The sequence below is a fragment of the Phaseolus vulgaris genome, chromosome 10, assembly GCF_051622355.1.
Source record: "Phaseolus vulgaris cultivar YP4 chromosome 10, ASM5162235v1, whole genome shotgun sequence".
NCBI lineage: Eukaryota > Viridiplantae > Streptophyta > Magnoliopsida > Fabales > Fabaceae > Phaseolus > Phaseolus vulgaris.
In genome coordinates this window covers 42,274,917-42,300,315 of record NC_143507.1, presented here as the reverse complement: position 1 = coordinate 42,300,315, position 25,399 = coordinate 42,274,917, and the positions used below count along the sequence as shown (strand labels likewise).

Sequence of the window (25,399 nt, the reverse complement as noted above, 5' to 3'; positions counted from 1 at the left end):
GTAAGAGAAATACGTTGAATATCTGACAAGTATTAGATATTAGAATATTTTATAGTATATAAGTAAGTGTAAATTTTATCTTATAAGTCAATTTTATAAGGTTGAATTAGATTTAAAATTCACTTCTCACTACAAGAAAATCATGAAATAAAAACTATTTTTTAGAGACCAAAATAATTAGTTGCAATAGTAACTAAATTAGATACCATTTTAGAAACTAAATAAAAAATTGGATATTTAGAAATGTGTTGAATATCTTACAACTACTAGAGATTAGGATATTTTATAGTATATAAGTGGATGTAAGTCTTATCTTATAAGTCAATTTTATAAGGTTAAGTTTGACTTAAAATTCACTTCTTAATATGATATGAGAAACATTTAAAATCTATTCTATCGAAAGTTTGTTGAATTTATCATACCACCTGCTATCGAACCATTATTGGATCATCCATAAATATATAATCTCTCACCAACACAAATTAACAGTGTCAACCTCAAAAGTGTTTAAATATTATCTTATCATATATATATGATGAGAAAAAGGAAGAGAAGGAGAGTGGAGAGAAAGAGAAATGGAGAAATGAATATTATTATTGGTGATTAAATGTCAGAGTCAAAGTAAAATTGAAGGAGGTTGTGGTGTGTCTGTGATGGAAAAAGAGCAATAAATGAGTGGACCAAAGATTGGCATGGCAATGAAAGAAAGAGGTGGCAGTGTGTGACATATAATTACTGTGCCACTGAGAAGCTCTTCTGACAAGGACTTCCACTTGGACACTGTGACACCCTCTTTGCCTCTTCTCCCACACTGTGTTCCTATTCAGGGACAAACCCATCTTCCAACTCTGCACCTCTCATTTTCCACCACACTCTTTCACCAAATATACTTCCCAACCTCCTCAAAACTGCATTCAATTTTTGGTGTGCCAACTTCTAACATTGTTCACAACCTCACATGCTCAGGGCAACACCTCATTCCACACCAATATATAGGGCATGTGAACCCATGCATCCTTGTTCTTTGCATCCTTTTCAATCTTCAATCTTCACACATGTCTTTCTTACACCTCTTCTATCTATACATATATTTTCCTTTCATTTTTATATACTAAAAAAACAATTATTCTTTCTTTAATATTTTTAATAAATGGCATATTATCATCAATCTTTTTCACTATATACATATTTTCAATGAAAACGTTCATTTGAAAATCATCAATTTACAATTTTCAATATTTCTTTATCTTGGTTCATATTTTAGTAAAAGATTACTTTTTATTCTACTTTTCAAATTATTAGAAAATTTATATTATAAAAAATATTTTTATAAATATATATACACATATATGTCAAAACGGCATTATATTGTAAAAAGTAATAACAAAATAACATCAAATTATTATCTTGTGACACAATATTACTTTATTGGAAACTTAATACATAGATAAAACGTGTAAAATTAAACTTTTTGAAGGTAAAATATACAACAACAAAAAAATGAATGATGGAAATGATAAAACAACGATAATTAAGTAGTGAAGCACATACGATTAAGTTTTTCTTAACTAAAAATCATCTCTAATCATATTTAAAACATTTAAAATATGTTAAGTAGTAATTTTACGATTTTAAATTTAAGCCGATTGAAAACCAAAGCTTAACCATTTGATCAAAGGATAGAAGTTAATGTGAAAGCACTTTTTCAATAAGTTGCCATAAAATAATAACTTTTTTAGTTGAGTGTGTGAATGAGCTAAGATAGGTTATATATATAGATATATAATATGTAATGTGTTGAGTGACCAAACAGGGTTGGTTTTAGGTCAACCGAAACCAAACTTGCTTTTGGGTTTCAACCGAGCAAATGGCAAATATAGTATGAAGTTATTTAATACTGAAATTGACGAATGGGGTTTAATTTAATATTGGTAACATCATTCGTTACGCTGCACACTTATCATGAGTATGGTTAATTAAATCATCAAATTAAAATTAAAATATTTGTTGAAAATGTTACATGAGATACATAAAGTTAAGTTAGGTTTAAAGTTCTCTTCTTAAAATTAAATTTTAATCTTAAAATTTGTAAGTTATGGACCATCATACTTTTGATAACTGATGATTTAATAATATGATTGAAAAAACGCACGCGTAAGCAACACACGAATCAACTGTAGAAAATAAACAATACAAAATTTAATGTAGTTCGGTCATCAATTGTAACCTAAGCAACTATTATATTTTCATTTCTCTTCTACACACAATTACAAGTACTATGATCTCTTTAAATAAAAAATTATAAAGGAAACACAATGATTAAGCTCACTCACCAAACATGATCAACCCAACTCAATTGGTTCTGACTTCATACTCAATATAACAAATATAACAGTTCAATAGTAAGTGACTTGATAAATTCAGTAAATATAAAATTTACACTCACTTATATATTATATATTATGAAATGTCTTAACCACATTTTTAATTAATTATATTAATTTTTTTGCCATTTATGAAGAAGGTGAAGATAAAAAGGGTTAATGGTCAATGATTTTTATAATAATGTGTTGGGATAATAATAATGGGAGTAAAAGAAAAGGTATAGTGTAAGCGATAGGAAGGAACAATGGTGTACGTCACAGAAGATAAGAGATCAGAGAGAATCGGTTCTTCTCGTTATCAAACTCCTAACTAAACAAACACTCTTTTTCTTTATGTAAAAAAATTATTAAAACCCTTTGTAAAAATAAAGAAAAGTCATACTCACAAAAATATCATATTAATTATTTTTATATATAATTGGTATCAATATTAATTGGAACCAAATCTTATTTTATCCTTATATAATGTATATCAAAATCAAATATAACAATTATATATTATATTGTAAAGGAAAAGTTAATACTTGACTGCTTATTTATAATCAAATATTTTTTATTTATTACACGCAAGAAAGTCTACAAATCCAGGTTAATATCGAATGAAATATCTACTCAATATTCAATTATTCTTTTACTTTTTTTTATAAACATTTCTTATTAATTTGAGTGTGAGAATTTTTTTTTGCAAGTAAATATTTCTTTGATCTTCAACTGGAAATTCACGTATAAGGAATCTATAAAGTTCGAAATAGGACAATTTCTCATTTTACATAAAGATAATGTTTTATTTTTTGTAACAATAATCACTTTATATACTAGTGTATTGTAAATTAGAGATTAAAATATAGGTTTTAGTGTAAAAATTTTAATTTATGAAACATATGATTTGAATTTTAAATCTTGATTAAATATGTAGTTGATACAGCATGTAACTAAACTTGTTTGAATGGATAAAATATTTTATTGATTCATAAATTTTTTATTTTTTATTAAATTTTGTATTACCATTTCATTTGAAAGCATATTCCGTAATACCACAAATATAGAAAAAAAAAACTTAACAGATTCTCATTTTGTATATTTTTTTCATATATTTAAAGTGATATATATTTATTTATAAAAAATTATCAGAAAAAAAATTTAAATTAAACAAACTTACTTAAGAGGTTATCTAACCCTTATACAAAATAAAAGAGTAAAAATCACTTTTCTCTATACACAAACAAAAATCCTAAAGAACCGTCTACTACCTACCTCGACACTACCAACTAAAGATAGCAGAAAGATCAAAGACCAATCCTGTCGGCCTAAAGTAACTTATCACTACAAGAAAATCATAAAATAAAAATCAATTTTAGAGACAAAAAATGATTAGTTGTTGGTAGCAAAAACTTTGATTGCTAATTAGATCTAAATTTAGAAACCATTTAAAAATAATATAAACTAATTTAAAAATTATTTTTTAGTGTCTAAAATTATCTCTAATTTAATTAGTAATTAATTATTTTTTATCTTTAAAAATTAGTTTTTATTTTATGATTTTTTTATAATGTATAATTTATTCATTGTGTATAAAATATATATTTTTATTTCCATTATTGATTGGTAACATGGTATGGTCGAGAAAGGTTCTTATGTGTTACACAAAGTGACAGAGTGATTCTTTAAGGAATGCAACACTGTTGTCTCTTTAGTTCTTTCCACTTTTGTTTTCCATTTCTTCCCTGTTTGCCCAAAAATGCCAAAACTTTTCATTTCTACTCTTCCTTTCATTGCTATAAAATATCACCATCTCCAACAATAATTTACGAAAACTCGAATATTTTGTGTTTATCTTTGATTAAATAATTAAATAAAAGAAGAATACAAAATTACAATTTCATTAGAGATTATGGATTTTTTAGAGATTATTTTACTTTCGTCTTTCATTTACCATAGTGATATTATTTTACTATCTTGTGTTATAATTATGTTAATTGAGTTTTTTAATATAAAATATCAAACTACAAGAAAATTATAAAATACAAACCAATTTTTAGATACCAAAATAATTAGTTACAAAAGTAACTAAATTAGATATCATTTAAGAAACTAAAAATAAAATGATTTCTAAATTAATTTGTTAAATAGTTATTTAATTAGCAACCAAGATTTTACTACCAATTATTTAGTTTTTAAATTTGGTAGAAAAAAATTAGATACCAATTTAGAAATTATTTAACAATAATAAAAACTAATTTAGAAATCATTTTTTTTTAGTTTCTATAATGATATCTAATTTAGTTACTATTACAACTAATTATTTTGGTATCTAAAAATTAGTTTATATTTTATGATTTAATATCTATATAAGATTTAAAGAATGAAAATTGTACATGGATAAGTTTGTTTAAATTTTTTTATAAAAACAATAATTACATTTTTTAACAGAAATACATTACCGTATTATTTTCATGTTTATTTAATCTGAAAAAATAGAAGAAAAATATGTTCAAAATAACTTATTTCAACAAGTGATTGGGAATAACTTATGAAAAGAAATTGGTGCATAAACTTTCTTTAAAAATATAAGAGAATATGTTAATAAAAAAAGAAAATACTTTTTAAAAATTGTAACTAACTAATTTATATTTGTGTTAAGTCTGAACAAACTCCCTCCTTGTACTGAAATGGTTTTTATATATGCATCACTTTATAAATATTCTATAAAAGGAATAAAAGTAAATTAATTGTTGTCTATTCATTTTAAATAATAGTTTTAAGATGTTGTCAGAAAAATTATAACATTTATTAAAACTATATCAACAACATATTAAATACTGTTCTTTATTATTATTGGGTTAATATCTTTTAAGTTTGAAATTGGTTTGTTTTTCTAATCCAATTTTTATATTTTTTAAATATTATAATCATATAATAAAGAAACTATTAAAATAGTCCTTATTAATGTTTTTTATTTATTTTATGTAATAAATAAATTTTCGGTCCAAATTGTATTATAATATTAACTGAATTAACATGAAACATTTTAATCCTAATCTATATTAAAAATTAGTATATAAATCAAAATTGACAAAAATCTATTTCAATAGCTTGATTAAAGACAAAATTCAATTTTGTATAAAAATAAAAATAAAAGAAACATATTTAACCATTATTATTTAATGTAATAATTTTACTTTTACTATATAAATTATTTAAAACTACAAAATTGTTGAATAATGGTTAGATGGGTGAATAGTTTTGGTTTTGAAAAACAAGTATAAGAAGAAAGTATGGTGAAGTTTTAAATTATTTTAATCATAGTATCTATATGAATTATTTGATATAAGAATGGCTAAGTGTGACATATGTGTAAATTGATTGTGTTGAAGAAGAAATGAATCACATGCAAGATGTTAACAATGGTGACAGCACAAGTGAAAGCTACATTTTCCTTCATGTTTCTCATAAAATAATCTCCATGTGACCAAAACATATAACAACAATTTCTTCATTTCCTTTTTTTTTTCATTTTCTTGTTCAAAAATCTGAAAGCATTAAATGGACGGTGCCATTAATACTCATTACTTGCTCTACTGCTATACTAGTATATCCTACGTACTTCATTTTTTCTAAAATACATGATAACTACGCATTAATTATGAAAGGGTTTAGTATGTGTACACACCAAAAACTACGTAGTTGAGACATTGTTTTCTAAATGTAAAATCAGTTTAAGAATCCGATGTTAACATTTTCTACGTCCTATGAATTCGTACAATATTATACACCTATCATTTCTCGTCGATAAATAGTTTTTCCATGATTTTAATAACAATTCTACATCAATATTCTCATCATTTCACTTTTAATTAATTATTTTTTCTTCATTCATTACCTTTTTTCAACGTAACGTGGACTTTTAAATATAATAGATGAAGTTTGTATCGAATCATATAATATGAAATATCATTAATGTCATTATTTTTAAGTTGTGTAGGATCTTCATTTTCTCGTTTTTAGATTTTTCAAGTTATTAGTTAGACTATATATTTATTGATGATTTGATCGGATAAGTTCAACAAATATTATTAGGATGAAAAATTCTCTCCTGCACCATATCAATTACAACCTACACCAGATTTTTCATTAAAATGACCATAATTATTGTGCAAAATGAAAAAAGTGACTTTAAATGAAGGAAGGTGTGGATAAAAAAAATACTTTCAAATCCCCTTTTTTGAATATATTTTCGAATCTATATTTCCAAAACACATTTCTAAATTCCAGATTCTAAAATTCAAAATATATGATAATTTTTAAAAGTTTAAAAGATAATAGAATGCATTGAAATTAATATGGTGCAGGAAGTTGGGATAAACCTTTCAGGAAGTTAGGATAAACCTTAAATGACTATAATATCATATTAAAAAGTAAACTTTAGAATCTAATTCAATTTCATAAATTTTGTTCATAAGTTAAGATTTATAGTTATGTTATATATTATAAAATATCTAATATCTAATGTCAAATGTCCAATAATCTTTCAATCAAAGTTAAGTACTTGGTAAGCGTTAATCATGCTTTCTTAATCTTCATGTCAAAACTTGGATACAGGATATTTTGTCGCAATTTGGCTCAAAGTGGACTTTTTCTCAGTGTGTTTAATCAAACGAAATTAATTAGAAGAATTCTCTAAAGTTTTGATGTGAGGACGTGACACGTTTAATTAATGCCACAAACTTTGCTTTGATTTGATAACCACACCTTGTAGCTCTAATATATGCCATTCGAAAGCATGAACATGGTTCCTTCAGAAATGAATGGTTTCAGATATTTGGACTTCAGATAAATATATTGAGAAATGGTTGTTTATATTTTATGTATTCCAACTTTCTGAAGATGTTCGTCATTACTTTGGATAATGAATACTTTATATCAAAATTATAGTTTGAAATATTAGATATTGAGGATTCATTTTAGATTTAATTTTGTTTCAATTATTGAAGTTCATGATGAATATGATTCTTATCATTCAAATTTAGATAATAAATCATTTTGATATTTTTTTTTTAATTTGAAAAATATATTTTAAATCTCTAAATATTCAATTTAAAAGGTTAAAATATTTTTTAAATCGTTCGTAGTCCTTAAATGATAATTATTTGCAAATTTTTATATTCGAATTTGAGTTCTTTTTTTAAAATTTAGAAATTAAAACTATAATTACCTGTATTTCAGGAATAAAAAAATGAAGTTTAGTTTTATAATAAATATTTGAAATTTATGTTTTCATGAAATGTATCAACATCTAAGTAAATATTTGAGGTTTATTACTTATATACTATAAAAGTGTATTTATTTCAACACATAAGAGTGCTTTTTTTTATGGATGGTATTATTAGAAGTACTATGATCGAGAATTTAACCTTTTTGGAAAATTTTAAAATATGTATAGTTTAAGGAAAAATTAAAAAGATATTCGCCTAAAAAAACTACAAATAGTTATAGAGAAAATGTGATGGTATTGTGAATATCATTATTTTTAAGAGTTTGTTAAATTTGATATGGTTTCTTTTAATAAAGATATATTTTGATAAATATATAATCTTCAAAAAAATGTAGAAAATAGTTATTGAATAAAAAATATGTAATTTATCTTATCTTAATTCTTTTTTTATATTTTCTTTTATGTGTATCATTTCATAATTTTTTATTAATATGATTAACGGTATTTATGGATTGAAATTTTTAAAATCTAGTTTAGATTCTATCCGATGAAATAAAATACAATTTGACGTGCAATCAATCTAATTTAGTTTGATACTATGCCGACTTGATGTATCAATAAAAAACTACCTTAATTTAACTAAACACTATCCCAACTCGACTTAGTCCGACTTGGTTTAGTTCGTTTCAATCCCACCTGAACCCAATTTGACATGGGTCCAACACAACTTGACTCGACTTGGATTTGGACCAATATGACTCGACCTGGGTCTAGGCCAACTTGACTCGACCTAACGTGAGATCGACCCAACTCAAATGAATTAATCCCAACCCAATATCTCAGTTCAACACAAACCCAACTCTACTTGACCCAACCTACTCCAATCCATCTCAATCTCACTTAGGCTAGACTCGACCTAGACCTGGGGGACTAGGCTAGACATGGGGTTCACCCTATTAAACTCAGTCTAATTTGGGCCTAAGCTAGCTTAATTTAACGTGAGTCTGGCCCGACTCGGGTCGACTTGGGACCAGGTCGATTCAACTCAACCTGAAGTGAGATTAATCCATCTCAGCTTGATATGGACTCAACCCAATGCAGGTCTGATGTCTCAATCCAACACGACCCAACTTAAGTTAGTCAGATCTAATATGGTCTATCTTGGTCTCACCTAAGCCCAAACCAACCGAGCTTAATTCGACACAGTTCTAGCCTAACTTAGTTGAACGTGGTCCCGTCCCGCCTCGGCTAAACCTTGGCCTGTGTCGATCTAGCTTGATCTGGCTCTGTTTAACTTATACGCATGTTGATTCAGTTCGACCTAAACTAAATCCTACTAAGATTTACTTGGGCCTGGATGAGTAGGTCAACCTAGGTTCGAGTCAACTTGGCTCGACCTAGGTCCAGGCTAACTCAACTCGAATTTGGTTCAGTCTGACTTAGCTCGGCCCATGTTTAGGCTAACTCGACCCAACCTGCACACGAGTCAACTCAACTCAACTTGTGTTTGGGCAGTCTCAGCTCAACTTGTTTCTGGACAAACTCGACTCAACTTGTGTTTACGCTGACTTGAGTTAACTTGGGTTTGAGATATTTTAGCCTCACCTAGGTTTGGGCTAACTCGGCTTTATCTGGGTTTAGGCTACGCGGCCTGGTTTGAGACTGAGCTGACTCGGGTCACTTGGGTTTGTGCCAACACTTCACAACTTAGGTTTAGGTCAACTCAACTTGTCCTTAGCCTAAGTCGACTCAACACAACCTTGGTAAAGACTGACTCAAATGACCTTGACTCAGGCCGACTCAACTTAACCTGGACTCTAGGCGACTCGAGTTGGACTGTGGCCTGAGCCGACTGAACTCAACCTTTGTTCATGCCAACTCGAATCTACCATAGCCTGCGTCAACTCAACTCTGCATGGGTTCAAGCCAACTCAATTTGACCTAGGCTCGAGCTAGGTTTGAGTTGGCTTGGCCTACTTGGGCCTAGGTCGTCTCAACTTGACCTGTCTTTAGGTTGACTTTACTTAACTTGGGTATAAGCCAAGTCATCTTGACTGGTGCCTGGGTTGAGTTGACTACAAGCTGACTTAACTTGACATGGCTCAAGCTGATGTAGTTGGACCTAAGTTAAGACAACTAGCTCAACCTTGTCATGATTGGGCTATGCTCGACCTTAGACTAGGTCTAACCTAGGTTTAGCCTTAGTCAGTTGAAAGTGGGTCGCCCTTACTCAGGTAAATATGGGCTCATCCTAACTCTACTCAACTGGCTTAGCTGAATCGGCTCAATCTCGATACAACCTGATTCGACTTGACTTGGATCAGGTCGACTTGACTCGATTTTTGACCTACACTGACTCTACTTGATCTTGCCTAAGCCTAATTCAGTGCTACCTTATTTAGGTCTAGCCCAATCTAAAAGTTCATAACTTGAATTGACTTGGATACACCTTGATTTTGGATTTTCAAAATCTAAAAAATTATCCCATCTATATCCAATTAAATAGATTGGACTTTAAATTAAAAAAATATAGATTTATAATTAAGATAAATTTATTTAAATAGATTTAAAATAATATAAATTTGGATAATTTTGTATTGAATTTAATAATCTGATTTTTTTTCTAACCCTTAAACACGGTTAAGCCTTTTAACGATTTAACATTTTTTTTAGTTTCCTTTGAAGGACGAGCTACTACAACTACATACACGATAAATATGTTCAAGATGGAGATTTTTATCAAACGGGTAACATATTTTTATTACCTTTTTTATAGATATAATTTATGCCTCCAAATTTTTTTCTTAAGAATTTATTCGTAGTCTTCAAGTATTAATATATATTTTATCCATTAAGATATTTTCTTCACACAAAAAAAACCCAATATGATTGTACTGTTGACTATTATTGACAAAAATGCATTGTCTTGTTGAATTTGCTAGTTTTGATAAAATTCTTAAAATATATTGAGCACAAAATAATTGTCCTTGTTTGTTGTTTGAAATAAATTATTGTGGTGCAGTTTCTGAAGAACTAAATCAACAGTTCCGAAGTTTCTGACATGAGATTGCAACTAATTTATGAGGTCCACTTGGTCAAATATTGCTAGGTGTGAACTGCATATGCAGCCATTAAGAAATTCATTATTGCACTACTTTGTTGAGTTGCATGCACCATTTTGTCGTGTTATCAACCAATGAATTGGGTTTGCTTAAACGCCCATTCTAGTTTCATTGCACAAAAGTGAATGTTTGTTAGGGGTCAGGTTTTGAGAATCTTTGGCAAGTAATCTGTCGAAATCTTTCAAGAAATTTTGTTGGAAATAAACTTTAAAGACTGAATGAAATGCACTTCTTTCACTCATCTGGTCCAACTCCAACTTTTGTTGCTCACTACTCCAACCATTCCCACCAAACTGATCATGATTATGGAGAAACTAGCATGTTTAACAAATCAAAATAATTGAATGTATGATACAGAGTACACCAAACATTCAATTCACAGAGACAATGATTCAGCAAACACTTTTTCATTCAAATTACCACGAATTATCTTAACCTTTTATTTGGACAGTTTGCCACATTATTACTATTTACATATAACTTGGATCTGGGGAAGCATTTACAATTACTTTTCCCCGGCCAGCATCAAAGTTAAAAGTATCCAATGATGAGTTGGTTCCATTTGATCATCAGAGTGAGAATCAGTATATTAGGCGGTTGTAATCACCTTCGTTTGGGTTCCTTATTGCAGCATAGCACAAAAACTGCATTTCCTACGAGACTCGTTCCGAAATCAATGGGACAAAAAACACCCAATGACACGCAATATGGTACAAACATAAATCTAATTGTAACTGTCTTTAACTATAACACCACCTCTTGTGTAACATGGCCCTCAGTAGCTTCTTGCTCAAGTTCTTTTATTAGCCTTTCAATCTGCCTTCTATAAACTGGCATGAAGTGATCACTGATCATTCTCTGTGAAAGTCTAAGTTTACTATACAGAGACCTGGAAGTTAGAAAAATCCCAATCTTAGTCTCATCTAGCTCGCTACTGTCTGAACTTGCATAGGTTGGGCTATCATCATTTTCATCCTCCGTCTCAGAACGGAGTGTAACAATGTGCATTATCTTTCCTGGAGGGAAAAATCTGTAGACTTCTTTTATTTCTGGTACAGAACTCTGGGCTTGCTCTACTTCGTCCGCTATAGCTGCTTCCTCTTCCCTTATCTCCTTTACAACATCAGTCTCCTCAACCTCAGGACCGTCATACAGCTCATTCTCCAGTTGATGCCACAACTCCACTTCACTCATTTGATCATCATATCTGCCATGGTCCATCACGTTCTGATGGTCACCATGATTAACATCCACCTCGGTATCAGAACCACTTCCATTGCCACATTCAATCTCAGAAGACCACTCTTCTATAGACGAAGATACTGGAAGGTTCATATTCTTTGCATTAATCGCCTTCTTTGGGGAACCAAGAAGTGCTTCAGAACTGTCAGTGTTGGTAGAGGAGGATCTAGGCGAACTTTCCCCATCTTTGGAGTTTGAATAAGCACTCAAGGCTCTGCGACGGGGTCCCATGCATGACCAAGAGGACAAATTAAGGTTTGGACGTGCCCATGCTGCCTGAGCCATACTCTTGGCTCTCTTCATCACAACCTGAGGTTTTTCAAAAGTCAGACATGGATGAGAAGCGGTAGCACTAGCACTTCTTGCATGATCAGATTGAACACATCAACCCCCAATCATAGATAGAAGAGAACTAACAAATAAGTAGAAACTCTTCTTAGTTAGGCTTATGCTCAAAAGCATAATAAATAGTGTGTACTCTTCTGAAAACAGGATTGCAACACCAATATATCTTGTTCAACATAAGAAAGACAACCAAATCAAAAGATCGTTTATTTTAACTTCCAACAATTGATAATTTATCCCACCCTGCTTTCAGAGACAATACATAGTTGCATGATAAACGAAAAGTGAATAGATCTTATAACAGAACGTAAAAGTACCTGGGTACCATTAGAAACTGGCTGCAAAATAGCCCCAGCCCCAGCAACTTTTGCTCTAGCCGTGGCAATCGATGGGAGGCGAGAACCTAACGCTGAGGCAGAGCGATAGACTGTACTAAGTATTCTTGTATGCTCAATTTGATTCCTCAAGTCATTTATCCATGCTGATGCTGTCACCTGAAAATGGGAAAAGTAATTTTTAATACACAAATGATGCAGAATAGCAAAATGAAATTTATGAACTGCAAACATTCATCATGCAACTGGTAGTGTAGCAAGTAAATCGGTTTATCCAAGTTCCAATAAGGCAAGCAAACCAAATCAAGAGCATTATGAATTTCAGTGAAGGAATTTAACTTCATGCGGAGTAACAGGACAGCCAATGCAAAACTTTGTAGAATCTCTATAACATCTTGAGGGAGTGGGAATATTTATACCACTGCTTTCTATAATATCCCACAATTCTTTTGATACACACTTTTATGAGAACCTAAAATAGTTCATAGCCATAAATGAGAGCTAAATCCACCAAATGACGTCCTCCACACTTTTCCAGGGGTCATGCATGTCTTATCAACACCTGGACTACAAGTCCTAATTACTTAAATTACACTATCCCCCACAGATCAAATATTGGTCAATAAATCAGGACTACAACAATATTTTTCTACACAAGATGCTAATGATGACAACCTCAGAACGCAAGTCATCCACAGAAGCAGCTGAGAATGTAGGCACCAAATCAGCTCCATTTATAATAGAAGTGATAAAACTAACACCCGACTCTGCCAACTCCCATGTCATACAAGCAGCTGAAAGGGTAACAAATGTCAGGTTCGAGAGACTTGCCATGCAAACCAATATTAGTTCCAAAGTGCTCTAGGATACTACACTTTGAAAATAAAATGAAGAATCATATTGACACAGAACATGATATACTGACCTGGAGCAAAGGTAACACATGTAGCGACAGACAGTTCCTTTCTCTCTCTCAACACATAAGTGAGAATTGCTGCAGTACCTCCACCCAAAGAGTGCCCAACAATCTACATAAAAAGACTTTTAAAACTAATACAGTAAACAATAGAAACATCTACTAACTATTTAAAGCTAACAGAATGATTTCAAGATCAACTTTTGTTGTAAATTCAAGATTAATAAAGATAAGGAAGAAAAACCATGATGTGATGACTACAATCTGCAAGCTATGCATGCTTGATCACAATATTAACAAAGTAATATATTGAAATTTAAATAATATTATAGTCTAATAGGGAAGAATGTTAGAAGGATTATTTAGTCAAAGAGAAAAAAAAAATAAACATCTTTACCTTGACTTTATAATCAGGGTATTGGCCAAGTGCTTCAAGGAGACAAGGAGTTGCAAGCTTTGCAATCCATCGAGCAGCAGCAACCATTCCACAGTGGGCATAACCTAAAACCAAATCTCTAACACCCCCCTGATGAACAACAGTGTGATGGAATGGTACCACATTTCCTGTAACAGCTGTTAGAGTATCTTTGATACTATGTGTGCCACGAATCAATAGCAAAAGGCATCTCATCTCATGATCAGCTATTATTGTAAAAGCTGGTTTCAAAATCTGCATGACAAATAAACAGCAGGTTTAAACATACGTTGTCTTTACCAAATGAGTAGAGATTACTGAAATGGTAGCAAACCCCAAAAATAACTCAAAAAAATGTTCCAAACTGAAACAAAAAGAAAAAAAAAATCTATCATCAATTTTTTATCCCATCCCACATTTGATCAGTCTAAAACAACAGCCTCTGTTGCTCCATCCTGCCATCCTTTCTCAAAAGAAAATGTGTATTAATAACTATCAATAGCATAATCAACACAGGGTACAGATACTGAACTGTATAAATTTTTTCTGAAAATTCAAACAAGACTTACTCCTGCTTTGGCTTCCCGAAGGAGAACATTTTCTTCATCGTAGCCAGTTTCTTCTAAGAACAAGGGAAAGGGCTTCTTTGAAAAATGCCAGCACAGGGTCAACAATTTCAAGAGATACTTAAGTTCAGCAGTAATCTCAGATCCTTTCAGCTGTACACTATCATTACCACAAAATTCACTGTCAACTTGGTAGTCCCCCTGCAAGGTATAATTAAGAAGCTATATCAAAGGGTCAAACTTAAATAAAAATAAATAAAAAGGAAGCACCAAAACCAGAAACTATATTTTGCATGTTGAATACACATAATCTTCTGAGTATCAATAGTCTAGTATCTTGGGGTCTATTTGGATTAGACAGTAGAACAATTGAGTTTGCCCAGATATTATACAGTATAACAACTTTTGAATCATAGATACATTCAGAAAACTACAGGGTCCAACTTCTCAATTTATTTTTGAGGATTGCTGACCTTGTTTGAAAAACTAGTAGGTCTTAGTTCTTAATCAAAATCAATTTTCTTGGCCACAAAATCCACTGCTGGGTACTTCTACAGAATTCATTCCTAAGACAAATCAATTCCGAACATCTTACCCAACAACAAATACTGTAAGCATTTATTTTTACCGACCAGATTGATTTTACATGGCCAAAAATCGAAATAAACATGGCCTTTACGTCCAATTTTAAGGATTGAAAAACAGAATACGTTATTATTATACACAAACTACAGCTTAATGTGAAGAAATCAAACTGGCACAAAATCAATATTACATAGCAACTTTTCATCTACTTTTGTAGAGCTGAGATGAAGAAATTTGTTAGTCCAGGACTTCTGTTTAATAAATCATTACTCTCAAAGAAAGTTTAAACAGAAATTATATCATGAAAATCATAAAACCCAAGAATAATATAATATGTGAACTTCAAAGTGATAATGATTAATATGTAACAGAAGTTCAAATATTGCAAGTCATGATACCAATCCCTTGCTGTGACCTTGAGAAGGCTTAAAAAGTAAAATAAAACAAAACTTACAAAAAAGAATGAGCCGATCACATGTAAGGAACACTTCACAGATAATATAAACTATAATTGTTATCGAAATGTAGGATAACTTCTTTAAAGACTATAATTTTTTTTATTCAGATGGGACGCATTAAATTGGGCTTCTAACTATTCAATCATCCATAATGTTACTTATACGTGGAAAAGTTCAACTAACTCACATAACTTTCTTAGCCACTACTATTTTCTTTCCTTTTATCTCTCCTCACCTTTTATTCATCAATTTCAGTGATGTGCAAGTGAATTATGTCTGTCGCATGTTAAGTGCAGATTGCAACTACCATTTCTGATCAATTATAGTTCTACCTAAATAATATCCACCTGGCATTCCTATTATATACTATATTCCACTTACTACCAAAACGCATCCAAAGTTACAAATAGATAAACAAAACGCCACAATTTTCTTGCTTTTTCACTTGCTTCAAATCAGGACACCAGCAAAGAATCAGAATCAACTCATTGTTATTACCTGCCTTTTGAGCAGAAAGCTGATACCAAACGCCAAATCCCCAATTGGCCATTTCCCAAGTGTCTCCGAGTACGTGAACCTGAGAGTCTCTGACAACGTTGAAATTGTCTCTAACCACGTACCAGGGGCTTGGATTAACCGATGGGAAACACGAGCACTGCCTAATGGCGTATCACTGGGCGTTTCACTTCCACTTTCTTCAGCATCTTCATCTATTTCTTCCTGAGTCTGCAATTTCCGATTCAATGTGTAATACAGAAGGGCAGCTGCACCTGCTGCAGTAGCCATGGTCGCAGTTGCCATTATTTTACTATCCCTATAACAACACAAATCCCCGAGAGAGAGAGAAAATCATTAGAAAAGGATACACAACAGAAAACTGTGATAAAATTCCCCCATATAAGGCAACTTCAAATCCTTTATTTTCCATTATACGCGATCAAAAGTTCTTTCATAGGGACCATCATCAACCATGCAACGCAAAACAGATAAAATACCATAGCAAAAAAGTTTGGTCTAAATTCAACAATTTAAACTGGAAATTGAAATACCGATTCGTTCGATTGATGAATAAACAAAATCAGAAAACCGTGATCAAATGAATTAATTAAACAAAACAAAAATCGGAGCAACCTGAAGAACATGAAGACACACCGAAACCCAAAACCCTAAAACTCCCAAATCAGAAAAAAAAAAATGATAAAAATAGAGAAAAGTCGAGTACATGAATGAACGAACCTGAATAACGTGATTTTGGAAGAATTTGAAGGGGGAAATAGTTTGGTTACGAAGGAACCATAGATTGCACCGAAACCTCTTAGTTCTTAGATGTGTGTTTTTATCCTCATATGTAATAATAACAATAATTAATAATCTAATCAATACCTTAATAATAATAATAATAATATAAGGTTTGCGCAGTTTTCTTTGAAGCTGGAGGAAGAAACCAGAAAATAAGAATAGTTTTTATTTATCATATACAATGTTTTTCTAATTATGTGTTTAAGGGACACGTGGCGTGTTAAGATGGAGTGAAAACAGACCTGGTCAATGTAGTGTCAGATGATAAGTTACACCACGAAGTTGACCCATTATTACTAATTAGTAGTTAATTATAACAAATTATAATAATTAGAACCAGTTAAGATTGTTATTAGGAACTGTTAATTATTACTAATCAGTAGTTAAAATTGTTATTAAGACCTGTTCAAAATATTGTTTCAAATTTCAATACTTACCCAAATTTTTTAGACTCTGTTTTTTGTCTTCTTCTCCGTTTTATTTTGTTCTCTCTGTGACCACCTTCCGTTTTTTTAACAAAAATAAAATAAAATAAAAGAATAACAACACAGAAAAAATATTGGCAATTTTCTTTTATTGATATTAATGTAAAGATAAAAAAAATATAAAAGTTAAAGGGAATTACACTAAAAAATTATAATTCTTGGGAGTATACATTAAATAATTTATAAACATCGTTATTCTTTACTTTTTGACTCTTTATACAATAAAATTATTGTTTCCATACACTTAAAAAGGTTTCACGTCATTTAAAAAACAAAACCTATGATAATTTATAAATACTTTTTTTTCTTTTTAATCTTCTAAGACATTTTCTAAGGAATAACCATGCGACTCTCGTGAAAGTGGACAATATATCCATAAAAAAAACGTCTATAATAAAAATGAAAAATATTTTTTTGAAAGAATATATTTGGAAAGTAAATATAAAAATGCAGAAAGGGGCTGAGAGAAAAGAGAACAAAGCAAATAGAATCCTTCAAAAGAAATTTGTATTAAGGTTTGATTAATTCAAATGGACTTTGTACAAAAGGGATAAAGAAGAAAAAAAAAAAGGCAGTCTCTTCCTTCACCCCCTACGTTTTCTTCCTGCACCGCAACAATATTCTACAAAGACAAAATTTTCCTTATTATTTTTAAAATTCCTAAAATACACTTAAGTCCTATACTATTTTTTTTTCTTCATTTGTCCACATATTGCACAATCACACTCGACATATTTCATTCCTCTCTCAACTGCGTCGTTCCATCTCGTGTTTTTGTTGATGGCTTAGGGTGGTGTCTTGGTGAGAATGACGGTTTTTCTTGACGATTTCCTGGATAAGAAAGTAAGTAAATTTTTGGTTTTCGGTCTGTAGTTCTGTTTTTTCTTTGAATTTTTGTTTCTGTAATTCATATCCCAACAATGCAGTCCGATAGTTTTACGGAATAGAGAATCCATATTTATTTTTTCGCATTTCAAATTATGGAATGTGCATAAATCCTGTATTGGAGAATTAGTAAATCTTCCAGATCCACCAAACCATAATTCAAAATATGCATTCCAAAAAAATCATTATGGATTCACTAATCCATAACAAAAATTAGGCTTCAAGATTCAGCAATTCAGAAATAAACAATTTATGAAAAATTTACTTTTGGAACACCCCTTCACCCAGAAAAAAAAAATAATTAACTTCCAAATTGATGAATTCATAGCACACTACCAAATTCTGATTTCCAATAACCACAAAAACTTCATAACCACTAATGCTCCTAAAAAACCTTAATTTTTACCTCTAGAAGCCAAGCAACACTTCGGCAACGCAATCCACTCCTCCACCTTGCTCTACATAGGTAAAATGATCCTCCACCAGTGTCTGAGATGAATGAAGAAGATGAACATTGCCAAACAAACTCCACCACAATGCTCTTTTCAAATAAAAGGTCAAGGTCAATTCGAGATATATAAAATTGTGGGGGTGCAAGAAGCCAAGAAAAAATAATAATAAGAGAATGAGCCCTTGGGCTATTGGACCAGTTTATGCAAAAATCTAAAAAGAGAAAAATTTAAGTTGTTAGGTCCATTGAATCAAAGTTATAGGATTATGCATAGAAAAAGAGACCAATTCTCCCTTCACTCCATTACCTTTTCCTTACACCTTCGTATTAGTCGATTTTTTTTTTTTTTAATGAAATATAGTTATATATTTTTAAATAATTTCAATTGTACTTATGTACTTTTATTTGAAAGGATAATTTTATCATTTTAACGTGTGTCAGAGGAAAGATAATAACCTTTGTTGTATTCAACATTCTCAAATGCAAAGATAATTTTTTAAAATTTTGTATATTTTGTACATTGGATTTTTTTTTTAGTTTTGTGATTTTCAATATATACAAAAAAAAAATGAAAACACTATCACCACCAATAAAAAACCACAAAACTTACTTCAATCACCCATAGTCATCACAAGCAACCACACAAGCAATAACCACAAACAACTACCAGCAATTGAAAAAAAAAAATACAGTACACTCTTCACCTTACTCAGAAGAATATTGTTAGAATTAAAAAAAAGTATGAAGATGCAACGAGAAGGTACAAAGTAACCACAAGTAACTACCAGCATTTGAAAAAAAAAATACACCACACTCTTCACCTTACTCAAAAGAATATTGTTATAATTAAAAAAATATGAAGGTGCAACGAAAAGGTGTAAGGAGAATTTTCTAAAATAACAGTAACAAAACAATAAGTTGATTTTTTTTCTTATTTCAAATATATTATTGAAGTGCTCTTAAGTTTATTAGTTGATATTTGATAGAATTTAAAATAAAAATAAGTTTAAGAATGAAAAATGTTTGAACATAAAAATCACGTAATGACAAGTTTTACAGATAAAATACATCTTCTTTTATGCACACAAGTTATTGAAACCTTCTAATGTCAAACTTACAAAATTTAAATTTAATTTATTTACTCGATGAAATATAAATTAAACTTAAATCTGTTTATATGATCTTTGAATATTTTGTTTATAAAAAAGCTTATGTGTATAATTGTATTGAGAGAAAACACACAAAAAAAGAGTAATTTTTTAACCATTTTGTACCAAAAAAATAATTTTTGAAAACTTATTTATTGAATTTTTTGTTTTCTTTTTCTTTTTCTTCAGAATAATTCTTAAAAACAGGTAAGAAATAATCTTTAAACATGTAGGACTAAGATCTAATTTATTTTTTTGATTTTTGCAAGGTTGGGCTACTGGGCCTACTCTTTAGGTTTTTGTTGCCTCAATTTATACAAACTTATAATTAAGGTGGGCCTCTCACTCATCAAATTTCAAACTTTGTACATTGAATTTGCTCAAAATAAGGAAACATGGGAGTGTGAAATTAGGGCTACCATTAAACTTGTACTACAATTTCAACTCACTTTATATATTAAATATAATTATGTTTTGTTACTAGAATTTTGGGGGTGAATGGAGTCTCTCAAATATTATAAAAATGTTAATTATTATCATTTATAAGTAAAATAATACTAATTTAAAAGATTAGTTAACTATATTAATAATGACACAAATAAAAATCAAACATTAATTAAAGTTGAATTATCTTAAAAAAATTGTTGAAATTTAATGTTAAGACAGTGATAGAGATAATACGTTGAAAGGAATGAACAACTAAGATTTTTTTTTTTTTTTACAATTAGTTGTGAATGTAATATAGAACATTAGCAAAAGATAAAAATATACAGTGAGAATGTCTAATTTTTATCATCACGAAATAAAACATAACTATTTTATCATTTGACATAAAAGTAGCATAAGAAATGTGCAACTTTTCACACTTTTTCTACATAAAATATACCTCTTAGTAAGTTACTGATATAAAAAAATTAATCCCAAATTACACATTTTTTAAATATTATTTGTCGCTTGCCATTTAAAGATCTATCACAAGTCTTATTCAAATTTAAAAAATATGCGAAACATTGTCAAGTCTTAATCTTTATAATATATTTAATTATTAATAAACAAATAAATATTTTGTAAGATTCACCTTGTACAAAAATAAAATTTTCTTACAATGACATCTCAATAAAATTCGAGTACCTACACACTAGACATATCACACACTAATAATCTCCCAAATAACATAAAAAAAAAAAAACTTAATAACATTATTAACAGTATCACACGATAAATATCTTATAAATTATAATTCAAAGATGAAACGCAATTATATATGTACAAACAAAATCTAACATAATTATTATAAATAGGTGAATACTTTAAAATGAAGTATAATAAAATTTTGACTTTTAATATATATTATTTACTTAAATCAATAATTAATTTAAATGTTAAAATATAATCATGAGTATTGATTATTAATATATTGAAAAAATAAAAAATAAAAACTAAAAGACGGAATACTTAATACCAAAAACATCATACGTAAAAGATATTTGATTTCGCAGATTTCGCAAAACATTACTACTTACACAAAATTGAGTGTTTATTTTATTTTACTTTTCTCTAACCTCTTAGTTCTTTAAATTATTCTAAAAAAAAAAAACATTAATATTTTGATTATGTTGAAGTAATATTATCTTCCAATATATTTGATTTTTTTAATAAAAAACTTAATTTAAAATATCATTAAGCGGATTTAAAGTCTAACTTATAAAACTAATAAGATAAGATTTACATTTATTTTTAAAAAAATTAAATATTTTAATCTCTAATCTATAAGATATTCAATTTAAGAAAAAAAATTAACAAACATAAAAAATAAAAATAAAAACATATAGTGCACTTAAAGAAATCTGATAAGTTTTTAATAAGACCAACCTAATATTTTGCTGGTTCAATTAATATTGTTCTGGATAGAGTTGATTCATCTCCATTTTTTCAATTAAGTAGTTGACAACTTTAATTTGGGGAACAGAGAAGGCACCATTAACTAAACCATCTACCATTTAGGTCCTCTTTATAGTTTGTCAAATCCTCATTAATACCCTAAAAATACCAACTTAATATATTTATTACCATGATGAAGATAAATATATACATATATTTAATTTTTGTTTATATGTACAAAGTAAACATATTTAAAAGGAGTTCAACCAATATAGATTAATTTTACTTAATAATTAATTTTTAATTCAAGTAACTTTATGTAACTTGTACGTGGAAAGGAGATTTAATTACTAGAGTTTACTCATAACTAAATTTTAGAATAAAAAAAAAAAAAAGACAAATTATATCACTCTAAACCTTTAATTTTAACTAAAACCAAATGTGCAAAATAATTTTTATTTCAAATCAATTTCCTATATTTTCATCTAAGTACATACTAGAGGAGTTTGTTTCTAACCTATGTTTGAATGTTTCCCAATTTAGTAAGACAAAACTCACAGGGTATTTTAATGACATGCTTTAATTGTACCATCAAAATTCCAAATAATTATTTAAGTAAATGTGTTAGGGTTTTTTTTGGATTGTCTTAATTAAAAACTATCTAAATTGGATTAAAATTGGAGGTTTTTTTAATTTAACCTTATAAAATCGATTTATAAGGTGAGATTTAGACTTACTTACATATTATAAAATATCGTTATCTCTAGTTAATGTGGGATTTTCAACACACTCACGTTGATGCTACTAACTCGTGTGTGGGACTATATAGCGGGTAACTAAATGTGTCCAACAAACTCTTGTTAGGATAAACTCAAAAATGATTTTGATACTATAAAAAAATGGTAATTTCTTATTTTTGTATCTATACATCAATCCGTGCATAGACAATATATACAAATATATAGAGACTTTCTCTCCAAATTATAAGTTAATTATGTGATAATTCACTAATCATAGAATTCTATCATTATTAAGTTAATATATAATCATAATAATCATTATTTCCTTAATAGTTTTTTTTGAGAATGAAGATTAAAGTTACAAAATTGATGAAAAATAAAAGAAAATCAACCTTTTCGCATTAAGTTGATAGAGTTTAGATTACCATATAACTTAGATCGATCTTAACACAGCAATCAAAATATAAGACATGATTGTAATTAAGATCATTTTATGATAATTAAACTGTGTCACTAACAATAAATTATCACTGATATTTGAGTTCTTCCATACAAAAAAAAATTCAATATAATTTAGTTAAAAGAAAATATATATATTATAAAAAATCTAACATCGATTAAAATTAAAAATAAAAATATTAATATATATATATGAAAAAATTAAATCTAATCTTATAAACAAATTTTAAATAAAATCCAATTCTTAATATTTACTATTCTTCAAATATCAAAGAATTAACTTCAACGTTGGATACCTTTTCTTCATCGCAATTTTTTTGTTGGTTGGGCTTCAGATTATTGCCTAGAGCTTCACAGTGTATTCAGTCATTAAACAACTCAATTTACATTAAAATGGCTTCATCATTCTCTCTATATCTCATCATTGTCTCTCACCCACACCTCAATGCTACAAACACACAACTACTACCATAATTAGGTTCATTTTTCTAATGTTTTCGCTTCATTAAGCAAAAATGCTAAAATACGTAAAAGCACATGTTTTACAATGTTTTTTTTTTTTTAATTCTAACAATTATTTTTTAATATGATGAAGAGTGTGATTTTTTTTAAGTGGTGATGATTATTGATGAACGTTGAGATGAGATAAGTTTTATAGTCTTTTTGATTGATGATTTTATTTTCGTTAATTTTTTTTAAAGTCATAAAACCCATAAATCATCAAAGTGTAAAAATAGAATATATAAAAAAAAGATATATTAAGAAATATTAAATACAACGAATTTTTTTATTAATTTTTTTTAAAACATTTAAATGATGAAATTACTCTCAAATATTATAATTAAAATATAATAAAAATTTGTGGTTGAAAAAAAAATATTAGTAATTGATATTATTTAAAAATATGAAATTATATTTAAAAAACTAAAATCAATTTTTTATAATTAGTACGAGGATATAGGAGAAAAATATAGAAGTGAAAAGAGAATTTATCTATAAGAAAAGTTGATAAATTACCTGCATCATATATAACCCCGAAAGTCATGTAGGTCCTGAAAGGCATGGGCTTCTGGTTTTTCTGGGGTTGGCTTCCACGTGGATGCACCAATTGGTATCTAATGTGATAGATATGAATATAATGAATTTTAAATTATAAGTTAATCTCTCTCTCTATATATAAAAGATTTTGAATTATTTTAAATCAAAAAATTGAAAATATTACACTTGTAATTTTTTTATTTTATTTTATATATACTTCATCTCATTCATTTTCACCTATCTTAACTCAATGTCACTCCCCTCTTATACTTCTTCTGTTAATATGTATTTAAAACTGTTTCTTTCTGCTATCTTGGTGATAGAGAAATGAAATAACAAAAAATTTATGATAAAGAAGAGTAAAAAAATATTACTAATAAAAGCAAATCCACACACATACATGAAGTGACGTTGCTTTTTTATTTTCTCTTTCATCTTTGTATCATAAAGAAATGAAAGATGGTAGATAGCATTTTACATCAGTGCAGTGGGACACACCATTAGAGTGCAGGGACCAGTGTGACTTTAATGCTCAAACTCTTGAAAATGTGTCAGATGAATTTATTTGGTGTGCCCTTAGATATTGGGTCCCCCTTTGGGTCAATTATCTCTCTTTCTTTATCTTCTTTTCCTTCTTGTCCTTTCAATAAAAGAATTACCAGAAAAACGATACTAACTTTTTAAAGAGGATATATATTGTAGAATAACACTATGTTTAAAAAATATTCATAAAATCAAAGTGCAGAGAATAAGGGAAGAGTGATTTTTATCCATGGCCCTGGTATTGTAGGGTTAGCATATGTTGTGGACCTTGGTGTGTATTTTTAGTTGTTGTATTGAAGTGATTTTGGTGTGAAGCAAATCCAATTGAGGAGCAGCTTTTGTGAAAGAAAAAACAAGTAGAAGAAGGGTTGGTGATTTACTTTCAACCCACCAAGGATCTTTTTCAATAAAGAACAAAAAGTGCTTCTATCATGCCATGCTTTCACACTCTCTTCTCTACTAGTAGTCTAAACTTTTGCCTTTCTTTTAAAAAGTTTGCTGTGTCTTTCAATTAAAAAAACTACTTTATTATTGTGCCTATAGGGATAAAGGTCCAGACAATACATATCGGTTGTTTTTAAGTTTCTTTAAGCTTCCTTCTTTTGCTGTGAATACTTTGTCGAACGCTTAAGTCAGTGTTATAATTTAGGTGTTCTCTTGTAGGATATGAAAAACATACATTCTTCTCCCTTCATGATAGTCAACGAATAATGAACATGTATAGCAGCTCCCTGGTATCGTGGAAGTGTATATTTCGGTTTAGTCAATTTCTATTGTTGCATTTTCAGGATATTTCGAAACGTGCATTTAACTCATTCAACATCAGTTGTAACTATTTTTTTATTACGTGTTTATTACGTTGTAAATGTTATTTTACTCAGTACTCATTC

At 29.2% G+C, this 25,399-nt stretch overlaps 1 protein-coding gene across 1 annotated transcript; it reads right to left on the bottom strand.

Annotated features, from left to right (window-relative positions):
- Nucleotides 1–11,279: 11,279 nt before the first annotated feature.
- Nucleotides 11,280–17,039, bottom strand: LOC137818560 (uncharacterized). Its single transcript, XM_068622059.2, is given in 9 exon segments — nt 11,280–11,484; nt 11,487–12,269; nt 12,623–12,799; nt 13,316–13,434; nt 13,566–13,668; nt 13,954–14,226; nt 14,541–14,738; nt 16,079–16,394; nt 16,817–17,039. Coding segments are annotated over 8 exon segments (1,998 nt in total). The 5' UTR covers nt 16,382–16,394; nt 16,817–17,039; the 3' UTR covers nt 11,280–11,442.
- Nucleotides 17,040–25,399: the final 8,360 nt, after the last annotated feature.